Source organism: Phocoena phocoena, chromosome 1, assembly GCF_963924675.1.
Source record: "Phocoena phocoena chromosome 1, mPhoPho1.1, whole genome shotgun sequence".
Lineage (NCBI taxonomy): Eukaryota > Metazoa > Chordata > Mammalia > Artiodactyla > Phocoenidae > Phocoena > Phocoena phocoena.
In genome coordinates, this window is record NC_089219.1 from 42963048 (window position 1) to 42987390 (window position 24343).

General features: G+C 38.4%; 1 protein-coding gene across 4 annotated transcripts in view; it reads left to right on the plus strand.

The window, feature by feature from the left end:
* Positions 1-690: 690 nt before the first annotated feature.
* Positions 691-24343, plus strand: part of OSBPL9 (oxysterol binding protein like 9) — a 178447-nt gene continuing 154794 nt past the window's right edge. For 2 of the 4 annotated variants that reach the window (XM_065879934.1, XM_065881276.1), the window contains exon 1: positions 691-855. In XM_065879934.1, the coding sequence (XP_065736006.1) occupies positions 691-855 (165 nt within the window). The remainder of the gene's footprint in view (positions 856-24343) is intronic. The other 2 variants (XM_065880610.1, XM_065882109.1) reach the window with 1 other exon arrangement.

Below are 24343 nucleotides of genomic sequence, written 5' to 3' on the forward strand. Positions count from 1 at the left end.
TTGCTTAATTTTTCTCCAAATTACCAAATTGTAACATACTGTATAATTTACTATTTATTTCCTGTTCGCATCATGAAGTCTCTGCTGAATCCCTAAAGCCTAAGAGTATCTAGAACAAAACAAAAAGTATTTGTTTTATTTTATTTTATTTATTTATTCTGCGGTACGCGGGCCTCTCACTGTTGTGGCCTCTCCCGTTGCGGAGCACAGGCTCCAGACGCGCAGGCTCAGTGGCCATGGCTCACGGGCCCAGCCGCTCCGTGGCATGTGGGATCTTCCCGGACCGGGGCACAAACCCGTGTCCCCTGCATCGGCAGGCGGACTGTCAACCACTGCGCCACCAGGGAAGCCCCCCAAAAGTATTTATTAAATGAATGGGTTTGTGAAATGATTGCTTAAATGAATATCAGATGTGAAATCTTTTGGATGTGTAAGGTATCATCATGGGCAGTAAAATTATTTATGTTAATAAATAATCTTAACAGCAGTATTCATGCTTGAGTTCTTCACATCTCAGGTGTGGAGTCCTACACACAACAGGCTCCCCCAAAAATCTTTTTTTTCTTTTTTAAATCGTTTTTTGTGTTTGATAGCTGGGGCCAGGGGTCAGCGAGTCCACCAGGGCGAGGAGCCGGGGGCCCCGCCCTGGCCCCGCCCCTGCCCGCGACGGCCACGCCCACCGCATGCCGAATGCCTTATAGGCGATTGACGTCAGGCAATTTGTTGTCATTGGCGGCTCCCAAGATGGCGTCCATCATGGAAGGGCCGCTGAGTAAATGGACTAACGTAATGAAGGGCTGGCAGTACCGTTGGTTCGTGCTGGACTACAATGCAGGGCTGCTCTCCTATTACACAGTAAGTCCTCGGAGGCAAAGCCCCGAGCGCCTCGGGGGTCGCGATCCCTGGGTGGAGGTGGGGACCGGGCGTTTTGGTAGCTGGGAAGAGGTTGCTAGGCTTGGGGGTGCAGCCGTACGGGAGGGCTCCCTCGTGGGGGAGGGTTTTACGTCCCCGATAGCCAATGAGGGTGAAAGAGATGCTGGTTCAGCCAATAAGCGGGCACCGGCTTTATGATTTATGGGCTGGGGGCGAGCCGTGTTTCTTAGGGTCGGGTGTTTGTTGGGGGGGTGGAGTGGGGTGCTGTTGTAGGTGGGTGGGTGGTTGTAGTCGTGTTTTGAGGGGTTCGGTCGCGCGGTCCGTGCGGTTTCCCCTTGTTAATCATGGATTTGGTACTGTCCCCCCAGGCCCTGTAAACGGCCGCGCCCCTTACCTTCCCTCCAGGGATTGAGGAGCGCTGCTTTCTTAGAGCAGTGGTCTGACGAGCTTGGCCGGGTCCTGAAGTGACTTGCCTTCGCAGGTCTGCCCAAGTTGAGCGTCTCTTCACAGGACTCCCGCCTCCATTCCGCGGGAGGCGAGCGTGATCGACGCCTTAACTTTTGAGAGCGGAGGATTTCCTACACAGGAGTCTCTTGTTAGCGAAGAGAGACTGGATAGTGCGATGTTTCCTTAAAGTTATATTCCGGGAAGGGCCGAGTTAAGGGCTTCAGTGTCGTTAAACACGAATCATTGGCCGTGGGAAGGTCCATGAATTGCTATGAATCTTATGTTCTGACTATCCCTCCACCCCCGACGCATTAGAAATGGAAGGTGGGTGGAATTAGAGAAATTACTTCCAAAAGTACTGTCTCTGAATGGTTGGTTAATGGTCTAGTTAATAATAGCCAATGAGAGGGAAGAAGCCTCTTAAAAACAAAATGGAATGTCCTGAAGGCTTTGGAAAATAATAGAAGACAGAAGGAAAAAAAAGTCTGATTATGGAAGGAGGGTTAATGTCAATGAGAGAAATGGGGACGCTAGTATTTTTTCGTTAATTTAAAACAATATTTATTGAGCGCCTACTACATGTTAATTGTTATTGCTTTAGGCTAGGGGTGTGTGGGTGTGTGTGCACACGCGTGTGCACGTGAGCAAGAATCAACAGAGATCAATATATTCATCATTCCTTTCCTGTGGAGCTTATCTTCTAGTCTAGTGGTTCCCCTAATTAATTTTACTCACGATAATTCTGCAGGGTAAGTATTCATTATCCCCATTTTACAGTTTTGGAATCTGAGGCTCCTGGCTTTTAAGCAGTTTGCTCAAGATCACAGAGCTAGCAGTAAGCAGTGTTATCAGGGTTCTAAATAACTGGCTTTTTTACTTTTTCCATTACACTTCACTTTCACTACAGGAAGGAGAAAAATGCAATCTTTGAGTTACTAAAGACAAGCCTGCAGGAGTAACAAGTATAACTTTCAACATCAACTTCCTTTCTTTACGTAATTTTTAAAGGGAAAAAAAAAGACCAAACCTGAATGAGGTTTAAATGCATTGTTCAAGATTATCTTTAGGTAGCCATGAAAGAGAGGCAAATGAACATTATATCCTGAAAACTCTGGAATTATGAAATCCCATAGTTCAGATACATGAAGAGTAATATTGGGTTTCAGTAGAAGTAATAATCAGAAAATCCTTTTGAACCTTTCCAGCCTATTCAAGGTAGAGTAATTTCAGTGAGTGGCACTATGGAATGAAGTTACTCTACAAATCCCAACTTTGTGTGGGTCTGAATCTAGGGTCACACTGGAGAGGCCCCAAGCTGGGGTTCTTGGGAACTCCTAGCGCAGACAGAATCTTCCTTTTTTCCTGTTTTTCTTCCTTTGTCATATCCTTTTTCTGCCTCCTTGCCCTTTTACTTTCTGAATATCTTGGCAAATCTCTCTTTGTCTTACTGGCTAAATACGGTTTTTTAAATTATACTTCTTCCCTGCCACCTTCCCCCACCCCATTACTTATCCTCCCTTCTGAGATTAGACTATAAAAACATCATCCCTGCCAGCAGAAGGAGGTATCATATTTCTCACTAATGGATATTTAGAAGCTTTTTTTCTTGTTCTTTGGTGTTAAAGTATTTGCCAGCAGCTAAACCACAGAGAAATACTGTAAAATAAAATGATCTTGTGAAAATAAAATGATACTCAATCCCAAATTAGAGGAGGTCCAGTAAAGATGGGAAAAGGGGCTTCCCTGGTGGCGCAGTGGTTGAGAGTCCGCCTGCCTATGCAGGGGACACGGGTTCGTGCCCTGGTCCGGGAGGATCCCACATGCCGCGGAGCGTCTGGGCCCGTGAGCCATGGCCGCTGGCCTGCGCGTCTGGAGCCTGCGCTCTGCAGCGGGAGAGGCCACAACAGTGAGAGGCCCACGTACGGCAAAAAAAAAAAAAAAAAGAGATGGGAAAAGGATAAGTATTCATCTAAAGAGAAAGTAGGAAACATTGAATGTTGGCAATGAATTCTGTACACTTGGACATTGTTTCAGTACATTAGGATTTGGAAGGATGAAGGTACATCTTAATGATTTGCATGTGGCTGTTAACTTGGGTCTGCATCTTCTAGGAGGAGTATCTGAATTAGTTGTACAACATTTTAACCAGAGCAGTAAATAGCAAGTTACTCTATTCCTTGTTTCCCAAATCACTCGGGCTCTGGTCTGGCTCTGTGGTTGCAGGCCTATTCTAGGGTGGCCATGAAAACCCTGGACTAAACTAAATTGGCCTTGTTTTGGAGTCAGCCTGTACCAAGAATTGATATTGGGATAATCTCAGGGTTGGAAAGGATCACAGGAATTGCTGTGAACTAAATAGATTCACCCAAACCTCACCTTAGCCTGGATCTTCTCTTCTGGACCTGGGCCCAGACCCAAACCTATCTTCTGGGAATGGATGGTCTTTTTACTTTACATTTCTTTTACTTTCATAATACATAAATTTTCAGTTTTTGCAAAAGAGTTTCGTATATTATTCTGACCAATACAGGAACAGAGAAACTGATTACCTTCTTTAGAAAAGTAGAATTAGGCAATCTTTTCAGTTCAAGCTCAGTCTTTTAATTATTAAAAACAATTATTCATTCAGCAAGCATTTATCTGGGACTTTTTAATAGGCACTTTACTATATACGTTGGAGGTACAAGCACGAAGGAGAGAGTCCCTTCCATCTAGGAACTCACAATCTAGCAGAGCAGACAGCTAAGCATAATTTCAAAACAATATGGTAAATTCTACAATAGAAGTAAGAGTAGACTGCTGTGGGCACATTGCCTAAAAAAGGCTAGAGAGACATTTGAGCCGAGACTTAAAGGTAGAAGAGAAGAAGGGCATTTCAGGCAGTGGGAAATATGTACAAATTGGGAAACTTGAGAACGTAAAATGCATTAAGATATTGAGAATTTCTGAGCAGCTTCAGTGTAAAGGTGTGTAGGGAGATAACAGGAGATTGAGTCCAGAAGGTATTTGGAGCCATAGGTCAGGCCTGGAGATGAAGACCTGTTAGATTATAGCACAGAATTTGTTGAATTTTTATTAGGTGAGATGCCCAGGGAGGGCTAAGGATATAAATTTGGGAACACTGTGTGGACAGCCAACCGTTTAGGTGAATCATGATCACAAAGGAAGACAAGAAAGGAAAGAAAATTGAGGGAGACATAGATACGTGATATAGATTATGTGAGATATAGATATGTGAGGAGTTGGAAGGTTAGAAAGTTAATGGAGGTCGTGCCTTTTGTAAATTTATCAAATGTTTATTGATTATGTACTATGTGCCAGGAACTATGCTAAGAAGAAGGGTTAAAATGGTAAATAAGATGGATATAGTCCATAGTCTCGTGACACCTAGAGTCTACTGCCGTGTACATCAGGTAAGAGCTGTGATAAGGGAAGCATAGGATTTTGGGAGGTGCAGAGGTGGGTAACTTGACTCTGTCTTGGAGGGTCAGAAAAGGTTTCCTAGAAGAAGTAGGTTTGCTGTTACCTGAATGGTGAATAGAGATTAGCCATGTGAGCAGAGAGAGAAAAGTGCTTGAGATAGAGGGAATAAATGTTTTTCAAGGAGACAAGAGTAAGGAGTTCGTTAGTCCTGGAGTTTGGGCTGTGTGGTGGACAATGGTGAGAGGAGCTGGAGAGAGAAGCAGGGGCCCAATAATGAAAGGCTTTCTTGATCAACCATGCTAAGGAATTTGAACTTTACCCTGCCAGGGCAGTGGAAAGTCATTTAAGTGTTGTAAGCACTTTTTGTTATAGAAAAAAATTTTTATTATAGAAAATTTCTTTCAAACATACACAGAAGAGGATAGTAAAATGAATTCCTGTCATCCAGCTTGTACAATATCAACATATGGCCAACCTTGTCTTATTAATCCTCCCAATAGCTCCTTCCTAGCCCACTGGATTACTTTAAAGCAGATCCCAGAACTCATTATTTCATTTGTGAATATTTCAATATGTATTACTAAATGTTAAGGTTTCTCTCTTAAAAAATGTTATCACAATACCATTATTACAACTAAATAATAATAATTATTTATTAATATTTTCAACTATCCAGGCAGTGTTTAATTTCCTTGATTTTTTTCTCAAATGCCTCTCCCTCACCAGTTGGTTTATTTGAGTCAGGATTCCAAATAAGATCCACATATAAAACTGAGTCTCTTTTACTCTATAGGTCTTCCTTCCCTCTTTTTTTCTTTATCATTCATTTGCTTTTTTTTCAATTAAAAAATTTTTTTTGGCTGCATTGGGTCTTAATTGCTGCACACAGGCTTTCCCTAGTTGCGGCAAGCAGACGCTACTCTTTGTGTGGTGCTTGGGCTTCTCATTACGGTGGCTTCTTTTGTTACAGAGCCGGGCCGTAGGTGCACAGGCTTCAGTAGCAGCACGTGGGCTCAGTAGCTGCGGCATTCAGGCCCAGAAGTTGCGGCGCGCGGGCTCTAGGGCATGTGGGCTTCAGTAGTTGTGATGCGTGGGCTCAGTAGTTGTGGCTTGCGAGCTCTAGAGCTCAGGCTCAGTAGTTGTGGTGCACGGGCTTAGTTGCTCCGTGGCATGTGGGATCTTCCCGGACCAGGGCTTGAACCCATGTCCCCTGCATTAGCAGGCGGATTCTTAACCACTGTGCCACCAGGGAAGTCCTGCCATTCATTGATTGAAGACAGCAAATTATTCTGTAGATTTTCTACATTCTGGATTTTGCTGATAATATTCTTGTGGTATGTTTATACATGTTCCTTTGTCCTCCGTGTTTTCTATAAACTTATAATTAGAGCTAGAAGCTTAACTTTTTTTTTCCTTTGGGCAGGAATACTTTGTAGGTGGAACATATTACAGGTATCTCCCGCTTTTTGAGAGTTTGCTTTACCCCACTTCACTTTGAGGAAAGACCTATATTATTACCTGTTTTTGCTAACCAGAAGAAATCTGAAGAGGATTTTTGCTTTTATGGAAAACAGGTGAAAAGCAAAAATAGCATTCAGAGGTTTTTTTTTGCAGTGAGCTGTTATAAAGGCAGTGAGTACCCCAAGCAGCAAGAGTGGCGCCAGTAAGCTCCGTCCCTGGGAACTACACAGCATCAAACTGCCATAGCTTTGAACTGTGTCTGTGAGCATCTTTGCTTTACCTTGGTTTATTTTGTGCATCCATTAGAAAGATGTGTCCTAAGGTTATTGCTTCTTTGCTTTATGCCATTTCAGGAAGGTTTCATAGGAACAGTGTACTTTCAGGTAGCAGGGGAAACCTGTACATCAAGTGGCACATGATGTCTGGTTGTCTCTCTGATTTTTAAAATTGATCAATAGCTTCAGGTAAGATTTGTATTCTTTAAAGAATACTATGGTTACAGAAAAATAATGAAGTCATATTGACAGGATTTCAGTGATTGATTGGATGTGAGTGAAAGGGGAGGAGGAGTCTGATGAAATCCAGGATTTTAGATTTCCTTTGATGAATGATGATAGGAAGGATAAGAAGTATAGGTTGGGGTGAGAAAGGTGGTTGCTTTGGGGCATGTTGAAATTGATGTAAAGATATCGTGTAGTCTGGAACTTAGGAAAAAAATCTGGGTTACAGGTAAATATTAGCTTTACACAAATGGAGAGTCGAGAGAGTGAGTGGGAATAATAGAGAGCTTTGAATAGAACACTGAGAAACACCGTTGGATTAGATATCTATTGCTTTGTAACAAATTACCCACAATTTTAGCCACTTAAAACAACAAATATTTATTATTGCTTAGTTTCTGTGGCTCAGAACTTTGGGAGTGACTTAGCTAGGTGGTTCTGCCTCAAAGTCTCTCATGAAGTTGCAGTCAAGACATTGGCTAGGTTTGCAGTCACCTGAAAGGCTTGACTGGAGTTGGAGGATTTGCTTCCAAGATGACTCACAATCACGGCTGTTGGCAGAAAGCCTTAGTTTCTTGCTGGCTGTTGGAAGGTGGCCTCAGTTCCGCACCAGCCAACCTCTCTGTTAGGCTACATGAGCGTCATCATGATAGAGCATCTGGCTTCACTCAGAAGGAGTAATCCAAGTGAGAGCCATGAGGAAGCCAAAGTGCTTAGTATGACCTGGTCTGAGGACATCACTTCTGACTTATTCTGTTCATTAGAAACGAATCATTAAGTTAGGCTCATATGCTCATGGGGATGGGAATTTTAGGCATGGGCAGGAGAATTAGGCTCTGCCTTTTGAAAGGAGTGTCAAAGAGTTTGTGGAGGGATTTTAAGCCATCACAGTCATATTTAAGGGATTGGCAGAGAAAAGAGCCTGCACAGGAGAGTGAAAAGGGACAGCCAGAGGTATCAGAGAAAAACCAGAAGAATGTGGCAGTCAAGGTGTGAATAGTGAATTGGCATGAATACTATTGAGAGAATTGAATAGATGAAATCTTAAAAATATCCATTGGATTGATCAATTTGAACATCACTGATGCCCTCAAAGAGAGAAGTTTCCATGGAGTTGTGGGTGTGGAAGCCAGATTAGAGTGGTTTGAAGACTAAATAGGAGGTAAGAAGTGGAGAAAATAAGTGTAGTTTACTCAAGATGTTTCATTGTGAAAGAGGCAGAGAAGAATATGGAATTGAGGAGAAGGGTTTCTAAGGTAGGAGTATGCTTAAATGTTGTAGGGATGAGAAGCAGGGTCCGTGTTAAAAATGAGAGTAGAGTCAAGATTTAAGGAATGTAGTAGACATTTAGATCAATGGCCATGGGAACTGGAAAAAGGAATAACTAGGGACATGTTGAAGATTAATCAGGTTGTATAAGGAACTAGTTGAGATTATAAAATATGATTTGTTTAGTCATTACCCATAAATATTTAACACTCTTTCTTGATTTGTATTGTTTTTATAACACTTTGGAGAGAATGTTAGAAATAGTGAGTTAGTAAGTTATCAGGGCCACTCAAGGTAGTCTTTGTAAAAGGAATCATTAGAGAAATAATATGTTCTTTGCTGTTACATGCTGACTGAAAGAGACTCATAGTGACTTTGAATTTCAAAACCATTGGTAATCTAAACACATTTAAGTGTTATTTGGCAATCCTTAGCAATGTCTGGAAGGTGATTAAAAAAGAAATCTGTCATCTAATTCTTGGATTTTAGGTTTTTGAAGAGCTTAAGTATATGTGTTTCTCTTGCAAAGATGTAAAGGAGGGAGTCTCAGATTCTCCTAGAAAGATATCAGCACCACTCACATCAAACAATTAAAAGTGAATTTATACTTTTCTAAATAAACTGTTTTTGAATATATCAAATATGATTTTTATATTAAGCTTACATGGTACATAGTAATAATCCAAATCTTAATATAGTAGTTTTAGAATTGTAAAAGGAACAGAAGAAAAATTGTATCTAATCTAAATGCCCTGAAAAGAAAAGAAAGAAGCCTCCTAAGAGGGTAAGTAGAACCAGTGGGAAGAAGTATATGGAAATTTTATATCTTTGCTTTCCTTGAATACTCTCATCGGTCAAGGAGTCTGATTCCTCCAGCTCCGTTTTTTTCCCTCCAGACTGCTTTGGCTATTCGGGGTCTTTTGTGTCTCCATACAAATTTTAAGACTTTTTGTTCTAGTTCCGTAAAAAATGCCATTGGTAATTTGATAGGGATTGCATTGAATCTGTAGATTGCTTTGGGTAGTATAGTCATTTTCACGATATTGATCCTTCCAATCTAAGAACATGGTATATCTCTCCATCTGTTTGTATCATCTTTAATTTCTTTCATCAGTGTCTTACAGTTCGCTGCATACAGGTCTTTTGTCTCCCTAGGTAGGTTCGCTGCATACAGGTCTTTTGTCTCCCTAGGTAGGTTTATTCCTAGATATTTTATTCTTTTTGTTGCAATGGTAAATGGGAGTGTTTCCTTAATTTCTCTTTCTGATTTTTCATCATTAGTGTATAGGAATGCAAGAGATTTCTGTGCATTAATTTTGTTTCCTGCAACTTTACCAAATTCATTGATTAGCTCTAGTAGTTTTCTGGTGGCATTTTTAGGATTCTCTGTGTATAGTATGTCACCTGCAAGCAGTGACAGTTTTGCTTCTTTTCCAATTTGTATTCCTTTTATTTCTTTTTCTTCTCTGATTGCCGTAGCTAGGACTTCCAAAACTATGTTGAATAATAGTGGTGAGAGTGGACATCCTTGTTTTGTTCCTCAACTTAGAGGAAATGCTTTCAGTTTTTCACCATTGACAATGATGTTTGCTGTGGGTTTGTCGTATATGGCCTTTATTATGTTGAGGTAGGTTCCCTCTATGCCCACTTTCTGGAGAGTTTTTTTGCAAAAGTTAAGTTTACATGATACATGGAATCATATAAATGGAATCATATTCAAGGAAAGTATTTTGAGGTATTCATAATTAATTTTTTCCCATTCACATGACAAAGATTATTATGAAAGTTGATATTCTGTGTCCCAGAGTTTTGTTCACATTAAGCCTTCATCCTAAGATTGTCCACTTATTTAATTTAATTTAATTTATTTTAGCATTACTCTTATGGCACAGATGGGCAAATAAAATATTGGGTGAATATTTGGTTTGTCACTCTGGCAACTATCTCTACAGTCTCTCTCAATCCTCCTCTTTCCTCCATCACTCGTAGAAGATGCCATGCTTCCCAGAGACAATAGAGTCCATTTGGTGGAAACACTCTCAACTGCTCGTACTCCCACCTGTTGGTATACTTACTTTCCTGCCTATCCTTCTCTGTCATGATGGAAGAGGTAATCCTTGGGTGTTCTGGATTTCATCTGCTCACACATTTTTTGAGGATCTCAGTCTATAGATTTTCTCCTTTTTCTGCTTTCCTCCCTCTCTCCTGTATGTCTTCAACTTCTTCCTTTCTATGTACAGACTTTTGTTGTTTAAGAATATTTATTTTGCAGTATAACAACTAAACATCATAGTTGTAACAATTTCATATGGAAAATTTTAGTAAATTTTTAGGTTGCCTGGTGCTTTTCATTTTTTATTGAGATATTAATACATATACCATCTCTTTGAAAGATACAGTTCAATGAGCTTTTTACTTTTAGTTTATTCACAGAAGTGTATAACCATATCCACAATCAATTTTAGAAAATTTTCATTACCCCTAAAAGAAACCCTATTTCTATTAACAGTCACTTCCAGTATTTCACCCCTAGCCCTAGGCAACCACTAATCTACTTTCAGTCTCTGTAGATTTGCCTCTTTTGGACATTTCATATAAATAGAATCATATTATTAAAGTATTCTTCAAATAATTCTAATATGGCTTCTTTCATTTAACATGGTGTTTTCAAGGTCCATCCATATTGTAACATATGTCAGTGCTTTTTATTGCTGCGTGTTCTGTTATATGTATAGTCCACATTTTATTTATTCATTCATCAGCTGATGAACATTTCAGTTGTTTCCACATTTGGGGTATTATGATTAATGATACTGTGAACACTTGTGTACATAAGTTTTGGTGTGGACATATGTTTTCATTTTTCTTGGATATATATCTAGGAGTGGATATATATTTGGATATATATCTCCAAATATATTTCATTTTTCTTGGATATATATCTAGGAGTGGAATTGCCAAGTCATACGGTAACTCTGTTTAACTTTTTGAGGAACTGCCAGACTGTTTTCCAAAGTAGCTGCACCTTTTTACATTCCCACTAGGGGTATAAGGGTTCCAGTTTCTCTGCATCCTTGCCAACAATTTGTTATTGTCTGTCATTTTGATTATAGCCATCCTAGTGGGTGTGAAGTAGTATCTTACTATATTTTGATTTGTGTTTCCCTGGTGACTATTGATGTTGAGCATCTTTTTGTGTGCTTAATGGCTGTTTGTAAATCTTATTAAGAGAAATATCTATTTGGGTCCTTTGCCCATTTTTAAATTGGGTTGTCTTTGTTGTAAGAATTTTTTATATATTCTAGATACAAGTCCCTTATGAGATACATGATTTTCAAATATTTTCTCCCTTTCTGTGGGTTGTCTTTTTACTTTCTTGATAGTGTCCTTTGAAGCACAAAAATTTTTTAATTTGACTCTGTCTAATTTATCTTTTGTTGCTTGTGCTTTTGGTGGTATATCTGGAAAACCATTGCTTAATCTAAAGTCACAAAGTTTTATTCCCAAGTTTTCTTCTAAGAATTTTATAGTTTTAGCTCTTACATTTAGGTCTTTGATCCATTTTGAATTAATTTTTGTATATGGTGTGAGCTAAGGGTCACATTATTTTTAAAAAACTTTATATTCTTTATTATTTTTATTATTCTTTTGCATGTGGGTAACCAGTTATTCTAGCACCATATATTGAAAACACTATTTTTTCTCCATTGAATTGTCTTGACACTCTTGTTGAAAATCAGTTAACCATAAACCATGTGAAGATTTATTTCTGGACTCTCAGTTCTATTCCATTGATCTTTATGTCTATTCTTATGCCAGTGTCACACTATTTCAATTACTGTAGCTTTGTAGTAAGTTTTGAAATTGGGAAGTGTAAGGCCTTTAGCTTTGTTCTTTTTCAAGATGTTTTGGCTATTCTGGGTTCCTTGAATTTCTATATGAATTTTAGGATCTACTGGCTTTTTCATTAACAAATTAATGTGGACTGTATCTCTCCCAAGTTGAAAAATATCTCTGCTAATTCTGTGTCTCCCTGGAAATACCATCTTAACCTCTCTTCTTCAGGATAGGTGAACCTATTGGAAGAGTCTTCTGCATTGTCTGTCTTTATTCACCCATCTTGCATTTACCTTACAGCAATCTTTTTACCTCCAGATTTCACTGAAAATCCTAGCAATGGTCTCCAATGATAGCTTTGTTGCTAAACCCAGTGGGTGCTTTTTACCCTTAGTTTTAATATCGCTGTCTCTGCAGAATTTGACATTACTCTTTATTTTAAAGCTTTAAAAAATAGTTTTATTGTTCTTGAAGAGATGACAACATAATCTTAATTTTTAAAAATTGAAACAATAGCAAAAACTATATTAGGTAGAAGGAAGGAAAGTTCTACTGGAAATCCTACTATCTGTGTTTTGGAGAATAGTTTTCCTAGCAACTCTGTGCTTATATACATATTTATGTATATTTTGTACAAATGGAATCATTTTATACATGATATTCTACAACCTAAGAGCATTTTATTAAAAGTTTTCTACATAATTTGTTGTACCATTTTGTATTGCATTTCTTCAAGTAGCAAAATGAACAAAGGATATCACTTTTCCTTCATCCTTACGTAATGAGATCTCAGTCATCTGGCTTTGGGAGATTAGGATTCCCATGCTGTTTGTGATGCTGGAAAAGAATGTACAATAATTTGTATTATGTCCCACCCAGTCTGCTAGGTTAAGGCAGTTACAAAGACCCACTCACAAACAAAAGACTCCACTTGTTTTTTTTATAAATTTATTTATTTATTTTTGGCTGTGTTGGGTCTTCATTTCTGTGCGAGGGCTTTCTCTAGTTGAGGTGAGCGGGAGCCACTCTTCATCGTGGTGCGCGGGCCTTTCACTGTCGCGTCCTCTCTTGTTGCGGAGCACAGGCTCCAGACACGCAGGCTCAGTAGTTGTGGCTCACGGGCCTAGTTGCTCCGCGGCATGTGGGATCTTCCCAGACCAGGGCTCGAACCCGTGTCCCCTGCATTGGCAGGCAGACTCTCAACCACTGCGCCACCAGGGAAGCCCCAAAAGACTCCCCTTCTTAATGAGGGAGTGGCAAAGTTCTAGAAGAGCTTGTGGGATGAGAAATACCATTATAGACCATTTTTGGGAAATACAGTGTGCCACAAGCCTCTACTATATTAATCATTGTCGTAGGTATTTTCTAATATTGTCAAATACATTGCCTCATTAAGCCTCATAGCTTCTCCCATTTTTTCTTGCTACCACTATTGCATATAAATCACCATAATGTCTCACTTGGTCTATCGCAAAAACCTCATAACTGGTCTCTTTGTTTCCTTTTTGTGCTCTAAAGTCCATTTTCTATCAACAGCCCAAGTGATCTTTAAAAAAAATGAAAAAAAAAAAGGATCATGTTTTTCCCCCTGCTTAAAATTCTCTAATATTAGACTATAGGAAAAAAATCCAAACTCTTTACTATGACTTATGGCTTTATGATCTTTCTCCACTTACCTTTCTACAGTAAACCCTTTGCTCACCACTCTCTATCCACTCTAGCTTTTTTTGTATGTTCCTAAAACACCTCAAACTTGTTCCTGCCTCAGGCCTTTGCATATATTTTCTGGCTTCCTGGACTGATATTATCCCACGGCTGTACCATGGCTGATTCCTTGTTGGTGTACAGGTCTTCATTTAGGCGTCACTGCTCAGAGAAGTCTTTCCTTAACAACCATCTAAAGTAGACCTCACTGTCAGTCACTAGCACAATGGTCTTGTTTTATTTTTTCATAGCATTTCTTGTTAGCTGCTAAAATTATTTTGTTTGTTTGTTTATGTCTATTTCCCTCTGGAATGTAAGCATTCCCTCTGGAATGTAAGTCTCTGTTCCATGACAACAGAGACTTATGTTCATCATTTTGTCTTTAGTATCTAGAGCAGTGCCTGGCACTTAGTGAGTATTCAATAAATATTTATGGAATGAACAATAGTGTGAAATAGTTTTTACTTCCTTTACACATGAAGAAATTGAGATGTAAGAGATCACATGGTAGTTTCTCTGTACGTGATTAAGCCTTCCGACTCCAGACAGAATGTTCTTTCTGTCTGCGGATACTGAATTGTGCTAGCATTGATATTTTAAAATGAAAATAAACCCAAGTTATCACTAGTCTGCTTACAGGTAATAACTAATTTACATCATTATCACGATGAAATAAACGTTCTTCGGAGGCTCTTCTAAAGTGCAAACTGCATTGATTAATCATTAAAAAGTACTGAATCCTTTTACATCTAAGTTGTAAGATAGGGACTTAAATCATCCCCTTTGAAGTGCCAAGGATAAACAAAAGACTCTTCTTCCATTCCAGTTCACCGAAAGCCTACTAGAGAAGGGGAGGAGAAGCAGATACTAAGTCTTAGAATTTGTTGATTGATGATTTTTTTTAATTCACAAAATGTGAGCACAGAAATGTAGTGGCAAATTCTTGAAGCTAATTCTACTTTGAAATTTTAGTCACGCAGAAGGGGATGAAGTGTAAATTTCAGATAGGTGATGATATCCTTTGTGACCAACCCACCATTCTGTTCTGTGTTTGCATGTTAATTAGACCTGATAAAGAATGAGTGTTTTTATTCTTTCTAAAATTTTTTTAATTTTTATTTTTTTAATTTTTAATTTTAATTTTTTTTTTTTTGCCGTATGCGGGCCTCTCACCGCCGTGGCCTCTCCCCTCGCGGAGCACAGGCTCCGGACGTGCAGGCTCAGCGGCCATGGCTCATGGGCCCAGCCACTCCGCGGCACGTGGGGTCCTCCCGGACCGGGGCACGAACCCATGTCCCCTGCATTGGCAGGCGGACTGTCAACCACTGCACCACCAGGGAAGCCCCTAATTTTTATTTTTTGATTGAATTATAGTTGATTTACAGTATTGTATTAATTTCTGCTGTACAGCAAAGTGACTTAGATATACATATATATACATTCTTTTTTACATTCTTTTCCATTATAGTTTATCACAGGATATTGAATATAGTTCCCTGTGCTATACAGTAGGACCTTGTTGTTTATGTATTCTATATATAATAGTTGGCAGCTTCTAACCCAAAATTCCTAATCCATCCCTTCCCCACCCCTTCTCCCTTTTGGCAACCACAAGTCTGTTCAGAATGAGTGTTTTTAACTACAAATAGAACTACCATATGACCCAGCAATCCCACTACTGGACATATACCCTGAGAAAACCATAATTCAAAAAGGTCATGTACCAAAATGTTCATTGCAGCTCTATTTACAATAGCCCAGAGATGGAAACAACCTAAGTGTCCATCATCGGATGAATGGATAAAGATGTGGCACATATATACAATGGAATATTACTCAGCCATAAAAAGAAACGAAATTGAGCTGTTTGTAATGAGGTGGATAGACCTAGAGTCTGTCATACAGAGTGAAGTAAGTCAGAAAGAGAAAGACAAATACCGTATGCTAACACATATATAAGAAATTTAAGAAAAAAAATGTCATGAAGAACCTAGGGGTAAGACAGGAATAAAGACACAGACCTACTAGAGAATGGACTTGAGGATATGGGGAGGGGGAAGGGTAAGCTGTGACAAAGCAAGAGAGAGGCATGGACATATATACACTACCAAACGTAAGGTAGATAGCTGGTGGGAGGCAGCTGCATAGCACAGGGAGATCATCTCGGTGCTTTGTGACCGCCTGGAGGGGTGGGATAGGGAGGGTGGGAGGGAGGGAGATGCAAGAGGGAAGAGATATGGGAACATATGTATATATATAACTGATTCACTTTGTTACAAAGCAGAAACTAACACAGAATTGTAAAGCAATTATACTCCAATAAAGATATAAAAAAAAAAAAGAATGAGTGTTTTTAAATTGCCTTTTTAAAAAGTGTTTTTTTCCCTCTTGATTATAAAAGTAAAGTATGTCTATTGCAGATCATTGACTTCTCAAGTCCTTGAAAGTTTCTTAAGCCCTTTGGCATAGTTCTTGAATTCTTGACCTATTTCCTTATTCTTGCTCATAATCCTGCTTTCCCTTGAGCACCAACATCTAAGAGAAATTCTTTAAGAAAATAATTTCTTAGGCAATGTTTGAATTTATAACAACTTTCCCCATATCTTTTGATATTCACATGCTGTATTTTGAGTGCTTTTCCTAGCTAACCTGGGAACCATTTTTAACAGTTTCTTTGCAAAAATTTGTTCTGGATTCTAAACCCTAAATTTGAACAAGGAGCTTTTGGAGCATAGCCTCATTCTAATTTGGGACCTGAAGGATGAGTTTTAGAATTAGGACTAAGACTTCAAAAATCCATGGTTCTGGCTATTGTTCTGGCAATACAAGAACAACACAAAGAATTTGCATTTCACCAAAAATATCTACAAACAATAAATGCTGGAGAGGGTGTGGAGAAAATGGAACCCTCTTGCACTGTTGGTGGGAATGTAAATTGATACAGCCACTATGGAGAACAGTATGGAGGTTCCTTTAGAAACTAACAATAGAACTAACATATGACCCAGCAATCCCATTACTGGGCATATACCCTGAGAAAACCATAATTCAAAAAGAGACATGTACTGCAGTGTTCATTGCAGTACTATTTACAATAGCCAGGACACGGAAGCAACCTAAGTGTCCATTAACAGATGAAATGATAAAGAAGATGTGGCACATATATACAATGGAATATTACTCAGCCATAAAAAGAAATGAATTGAGCTATTTGTAGTGAGGTGGATGGACCTAGAGTCTGTCATACAGAGTGAAGTAAGTCAGAAAGAGAAAAACATATACCGTATGCTAACACATATATATGGAATCTAACAACAAAAAAAAAGTGGTTCTGAAGAACCTACAGGCAGGACAGGAATAAAGATGCAGGCGTAGAGAATGGACTTGAGGACACGGGGAGGGGGAAGGGTAAGCTGGGACGAAGTGAGAGCGTGGCATGGACGTATATACACTACCAAATGTAAAAGAGATAACTAGTGGGAAGCAGCTGCATAGCACAGGGACATCAGCTCGGTGCTTTGTGACCACCTAGCGGGGTGAGATAGGGAGGGTGGGAGGGAGATGCAAGAGGGAGGGGATATGGGTATATATGTATATGTATAGCTGATTCACTTTGTTATACAGCAGAAGCTAAGACAACAATGTAAAGCAATTATACTCCAATAAAGATGTTAAAAAAATTTTGCATTATACAAATTTTCCCATCTTCGTAGTGCTTTTCATGCTGTTCATCTTTCCATTATCTTATTATCTTGGGCCCTGACTTAGTCTTTTCCAAATAAGGAGAAACCTTGGCAATTTTTAATAGAAAAGTGGAGTTGAATGATAATGGATTATCACTGCACAGTTTGGTGAGAGAAGTACTAATATACAGCATAAACCACCTGGAGTTTAACAAACCCCCATCATTTCTTTCAATCACTTTTTTGTGAAATAACATTAATCACTATTTAGTATTTTGGGCAGTATTTGAAAAACTAAACAAACATAGGAAATATATATTGAGGTCCAATATATATTAACATACCTTAAGTAATTTGTAGCACTTAGACTACTAGTTAGTATTTAATATTTAACTTTTTCTTAGAAAGGATGCGCAATCCCTGCCATCATAGCTGTGCTTAATTAAACCCTGTGAAAGTGGTTCTCTTTCTACTGGCCTGAAATTCTGATTTGAAGATAAAATTGTCCTTTTTAAGAAATAGTGAGAGACCTGGGACTTTACAATGTAAGATTTCACTAGATCAAAATACAGGTCTACAGTCCTTTACCCATAATTCTGAAATCCCTCAGTCTCTGAATTCCAGAAGTTTTTTTTCTAAATTTATTATATTCTCATTTGGAAGTAAAGCCTGTCTTGAACTGTATGGCTATTTATAATCTCTGTCATACTTAGTGTAAATATATGTTGTACTACCTAAATAGTAGTTTGCTGAATTGTGAAATTAATTAAATGCTTAATACTTCAGACTCCACTGCAGGTGTGACACAGTTTATGTACTATATGTATATTACTTTTCAAAAATTGTGAATTTCAAAACACATTTGATCTGAAAGTCTCAGATAAGAGATGTGGACCTGTATCTGTTATCTAATGACGTAGGGGTTTACATGCCAGCAATAGTTCAGAAGGCAGGGGTACCACCGTCTGAAGTATTGCTGCGAGGATTTGTAGGGTGGCAGTTATACTGTTGAGTTCAGAAGGATCACTGATTTGACACTCAGCCTTTGTGGCTCAGAAAATCTTGGAAAGAAAACTTAAATTAACCAGATCTATAGTAACTGGTAGAATGCATGGCGTTTAGAGTCAGACCTGGATGGGAATCCTCTCTATCCCACTTATTATATGTGAGTCCATGGGCAGGTTACATAAAACTTTCTGAGCCTTTATTTTCTCAATTACAAAATGGATATAATAAAAGAACCTATATCATAAGATTGATGTGAGAATTAATTAATATTATATTTAAAGCACTAGCACAGTGTCTGGCATATAAGTGCTCAGTAAATATTAACAAAAAGCTAAAGTTTATGACAGTGTTTGACATATAATAATATTCACTAAATGTACATTGTGGTAACTATTATATAAGCTAATTTTCAAATTTATTCATAACAAGATATATAACTGTTAAGGAGACTGCATATTTAGGCTATCTCATTAGTGCATTAGTACATATAGTCTCTGAAAGCAAGCTATATGGGTTGCCAAATTTATAAGCAGAAGCAGACTAAAGGGAGTTATATATTATATTATAGCTATTTAATCAGACATTGATATCAAGATGCAGTATCTCTGTGTTAGAGACATACCTATTACAAGAACCAAACAGGTCTAATCTGTTGATCAGGAAAACTTCTATTCTGGCTTTCTGGTTCGGGTTCTGGCCTTCCTACTGTAGTTCTATTACTTTTAATACTTTCTGATACTTAGTATAATTAGTCATAATTAGTATAATTACCTCTAGGCTGTTCCAGCTCTTAAAGATGATCTTGTATATATCTCTGTTCTGATACATGTCTGGTTTCTTTGAAGGAAGGCAGCCATCTTCCAGGATCTTGGAGAGACCCCAAATATCACTGTCCCCTTGTATACTGATTCAATATATTTTCCTAAGGCTCTATCTGTAGTATACTGCTGCTCGAATGAGGCCCTCTGTAATGGGGAGGGGAAGATGAGGAAGTTATCTATCCCTATGAATGATAGGGAAAATTCCTCCATTATTGTGGGTTTGTGAATCCTCAGTGTTTCTGGTGGTGTAGCTTTCCAGTAGCATGATGACATTTTGGGCTATTGAGTGCCCACAAGGCATTAACTAGTGAAGGCTCTCTGGTACATTAAATACTATCAAGATGGCTTAAGGAGTCTGTGCTCTCCCAAATAGAAAGGAGACTACAGGAATGGGTGTTATTGCTGTCATTTCCTATTTTGTAGTTGTTGTAAACAGTGTATCTTTGTGGAATTCTGGCAAGTACTATTTATTTATTTACTTTTATTGAGATATAATTATACCCAATAAAAAACCCCACAGATTTCAAGTATACATTTAGATGAGTTTTGACATTTGTTTACACCCTTGTTACCAGTATCAATCAAAAGATAGAGCATTGCTGTCATCCTGCAAAATTTCCTCCTGTCCTTTTCCTGTCCATTCTACACCCTAGAGCCAGCCTCTTGTGATTTCAATCTTTAGGTTAGCTTTGCCTAGCAGGTTGAGCCCCTGCTAGGTGTTCCAGGAGTGCATGGTCCAAGGAGCAACACTAGCTAGAAGCGCAACCTCATGTACTTTTGGGAATGAACTAACGTGTGACTCAATACTGAAGCAGTATTACCTTCATGTTAAAAGGAAGGAGACCATTTTGACATTTGTCCACATTCATCGTCCGCTTGTCTTCTACCATCAATTTATTGTTTATTCTTTGCAAAGGTATAGCAGGGGTGTTGGGTAGAAGAGGACACATGGATGAATCAGAAACCCTGCTCTCTAAGAGAAGTGATGAAGCATGCACATACATTATTTTCATATAAGATAGAAGTAATATGTGCCTTAAGAAAGGTAAGATGGGGTGCTATGTATTAAAAAGTTCAGAAGAAGGAAACTTCCCTTTTAGCTATGAGAGATTCAGAGCAAGTCAGATGAGACTCTTGCTTCATCTTTAATAAAGATTTAGTTTATTAAAGTAAAATTAACATTCAAATAAAAATTTAAGTGTCTTTACATACACGTTTGGGGAGGCATTCTTTGCTTTATAAAAGGATTGTAGAATTAGTTTAAATGGCAAACTAATCTTCCCTAATGAATTTTGAACATATTTGTGCACAACTTTTCCAGATACATTTGCTTTGTTAAGCAGAGGAAATGCACAGTATATTAACAGTTAAACAGGTTTTCATTATGGCACTATATACCAGCACCAAGCTAGATTTTGTGAGTTAATTTGTTAATTTAAAATACTTTTGAGTACTTAGTGTATGCTAGGAATATACTGAACTAATCTTTAATGTAAGTTTATATCCTGTTGGAGATACAGTTAAGTAGTTATAATTAAGATACAATTAAGAGGTTACCTTGGTGTTGAATTTGATTTAGTGCTTATATACCATTATTAGAGATTATTATTGCTCTCTAATTGTTTTATGTAATATTTTTAAATGCAGTTATAAAAATTGAGAATGCAGTAAATTGTACCTCAGCATATGAGCTGGGTTGAAAGAGGGTTCACAGAGGAAGTGTGTGAGCATGAAGTAGCGAAAATATATGTTTTTGTTTTACTTTGTTATTTGTCTTTTTGTAGGCTGTCTATGTTTTATTACTAAAGCAGTTTGGGGTCTATGTATATGTGTAGAGGGAACTGAGACATGTCTGAAAGAAAGTGTGGCCTGATGGGAGTAAAGTTAGCTTACATTTAGAGAAAATGATTGCAGATCTCTGTTTGCTATATTTAAGGTAGAAGCAAGGAAGGGACGTGGACCTTGTGCCTTTTTTTTTAAATTAATTAATTTATTTTTATATTTATTTTTGGCTGTGTTGGGTCTTCGTTTCTATGTGAGGGCTTTCTCTAGTTGCGGCAAGCGGGGGCCACTCTTTATCGCGGTGCGTGGGCCTCTCACTATCGCGGCCTCTCCTGTTGCAGAGCACAGGCTCCAGACGCACAGGCTCAGTAGTTGTGGCTCACGGGCCTAGTTGCTCCATGGCATATGGGATCTTCCCACACCAGGGCTCGAACCTGTGTCCCCTGCATTGGCAGGCAGATTCTCAACCACTGTGCCACCAGGGAAGCCTCCCTTGTGCCTTTTATACAGCAGGTCCTATGCTAAGTGATTTACTTATATTAACTCAGTACCTGCAATGATCCCATGAGAGTAATACCCAGATTTACAAATGAGGAAACTACGGCTCAGGAAATTTTAGTGATTTGGCCAAGGTCACACTACCAGCAAGTTGGCAGGGCTGGAATTCAAAATCTTCTCTCTCTCACTCCACAGTCCATGTTATTTCGTTAAATTGTACTATCTGTAGGATAAGTTACATGTCTGGATATACTTTTTTTTTTTTTTTTTTTTTTTTGCAATCTACGCGGGCTTCTCACTGTTGTGGCCTCTCCCGTTGCGGAGCACAGGCTCCGGACGCACAGTCTCAGCGGCCATGGCTCACGGGCCCAGCCGCTCCGCGGCATGTGGGATCCTCCCGGACCGGGGCACGAACCCGTGTCCCTGCATCGGCAGGCGGACTCTCAACCACTGCGCCACCAGGGAAGCCCTGGATATACTTTTAAAAAAATAATTTCTTCTAAAAATTGTACTTCCTTTAAAAATTTTTGTAAACCATGTTGGGGGATTGAAATAATTTTGTACATTTAAATGAAAGAGTTCAGGGACTTCCCTGGCAGTCTAGTGGTTAAGACCCTGTGCTTCAATGCAGGGGGTGTGGGTTTGATCCCTGGTCAGGGAACTAAGATCCCACATGCCGTGCAGCCATAAAAAAAGAAAAGAAAAATAAATAAAATAAATTAAAATAAATAAATAAAGTTAAAAAATAAATGAGAGAGTTCACATGGGTATATCTATAGCCTCAGAAGCCTCAATGGAGAATATTTTGAGCTATCCTTAATTTAAATTACTTATGTAGCCTTCCCTTCAGAAGATTTTTTATATGTGGTACACAGAAGTTCAGCTAAAGTAATAAAATATATCCAGAGTGTGACAATTAAGAGACCCTACTGGGATTTTGAAAGGGGTTATATTAAATCTGTAGATCAATTTGGAGAGTATTGCCGTTGTATTGACAATAGTAGCCCACCAATCCATGAACACAAAATGTCTTTCCATGTATTTAGATCTTTAATCTCTTTCAACAATGTTTTGTAGTTTCAGTGGAAAAGTCTTGTACTTTCAAAAATTAGGTTTATTACTAAGTATTTTTATTCTTTTTGGTAATATTATAGATGGAATTATTTTGTTAATTTTTTTCAGATAGCTTGTTCCAAGGGTATAGAAATACAATCTATCTTTTTGAATTAATTTTTTTCATTTTCTTCAGGTATATGCTCAGGAGTGGAATTGCTAGATCATATGGTAGTTCTATTTTAATTTTTTGAGGAAACTCTGTACTGTTTTCCATGGTTGTACCAATTTACATTCCCACCAACAGTGTACTAGGGTTCCTGTGAAAATATCTTCTCCCATTCAGTAGGTTGCCTTTTTGTTTTGTTGATGGTCTCCTTTGCTGTGCAAAAGCTTTTAAGTTTGATTAAGTCCCATTTGTTTATTTTTGCTTTTGTTTCCCTTGCCTAAGGAGACAGTTCCAAAAAAATATTGTTAAGACCTATATCAAAGAGTGTACTGCCTATGTTTTCTTCTAGGAGTTTTATGGTTTCTGGTCTTACATTTAGGTCTTTAATCCATTTTGAGTTTATTTTTGTGTATAGTGTGAGAAATGTTCTAATTAATTTTTTTGTTTTTTTTGCGGTACGTGGGCCTCTCACTGTTGTGGCCTCTCCCGTTGCGGAGCACAGGCTCCGGTCGGGCAGGCTCAGAGGCTATGGCTCACGGTCCCAGCCGCTCCGTGGCATGTGGGATCTTCCCGGACCGTGGCACAAGTCCGTGTCCCCTGCATCGGCAGGCAGACTCTCAACCACTGCGCCACCAGGGAAGCCCCTAATTCATTTTTTTAGAATGTAGCTGTCCAGTTTTCCCAACATCATTTAACTGAAGAGATTGTCTTTTCCCCATTGTATATTCTTGCCTCCTTTATTATAGGTTAATTGACCATATGTGCAAGGGTTTATTTTTGGGCTCTCTATTTTGTTCCATTGATCTATATGTCTGTTTGTGTGCCAGTACCATACTGTTTTGATTACTGTAGCTTTGTAGTATAGTCTGAAGCCAGGCAACATGATACCTCCAGCATTGTTCTTTTTTCTCAAGATGCTTTAGCTATTTGGGTTCTTTTGTGGTTCCATACAAATTTTAGTATTATTTATTCTAGTTCTCTGAAAAATGTCATGGATATTTTCATAGGGATCGCATTAAATCTGTAGATTGCTTTGGTTAGTATGGATATTTTAACAATATTAATTCTTCTAACCCATAAACATGGGACATCTTTTCATTTATTTGTAATGTCTTCAATTTCCTTTGTTGACTTCTTTTTTTTTTTTAGAATGTGTTATTATTTTAATTAATATTATGATTTGTTGTTGCTCAAGTGTCACAATTAAGGAGATTTTAGTTTGTAGCAATTTGCTAGAGGGAAACTCCCATTAAGTGGTGTGAAATTCAGTGCTATTTGATGTTGTAAATAAAAGAAGCAAGGGGTAATCCAGTGCAAGTTCTTCTCAAACTTTAATTTGCACAGAGAAATACTTGGGGATCTTATTAAAATGCAGATTCAGACTCTGGGGGTCTGGGGTGAGGCCTCAGATTCTGCATTTCTCACAAACTCCTGGGTGAGGCTGCTTGCCGCCCTGGACCTTTCAATAGCAGGGACCTAGGAGATTTTTCCTGGTGCTGGGTAAGATTCATTGACTTCTTATAGTTTCCAGAGTACAGGCCTTTCACCTCCTTAGTTAAATTTATTCCTAGGTATTAATTCTTTAAACATTTGATAGAATTTACCAGTGAAGCCTAGGCTTAGGCTTTTCTTTGTGAGAAGTTTTTTGATTACTAATTCAAATTCTTTACTTAAAGGTTTAGTTGTATTTTCTATTTCTTCTTTAATCAGTTTCGACAGCTTGTGTCTTTCTTGGAATTTGTCCATTTCTTCTAGGTTATCTAATTTGTTGTTCATTGTATTCATTTAGAATACTTTTTGTTTTGTAAAGTTGGT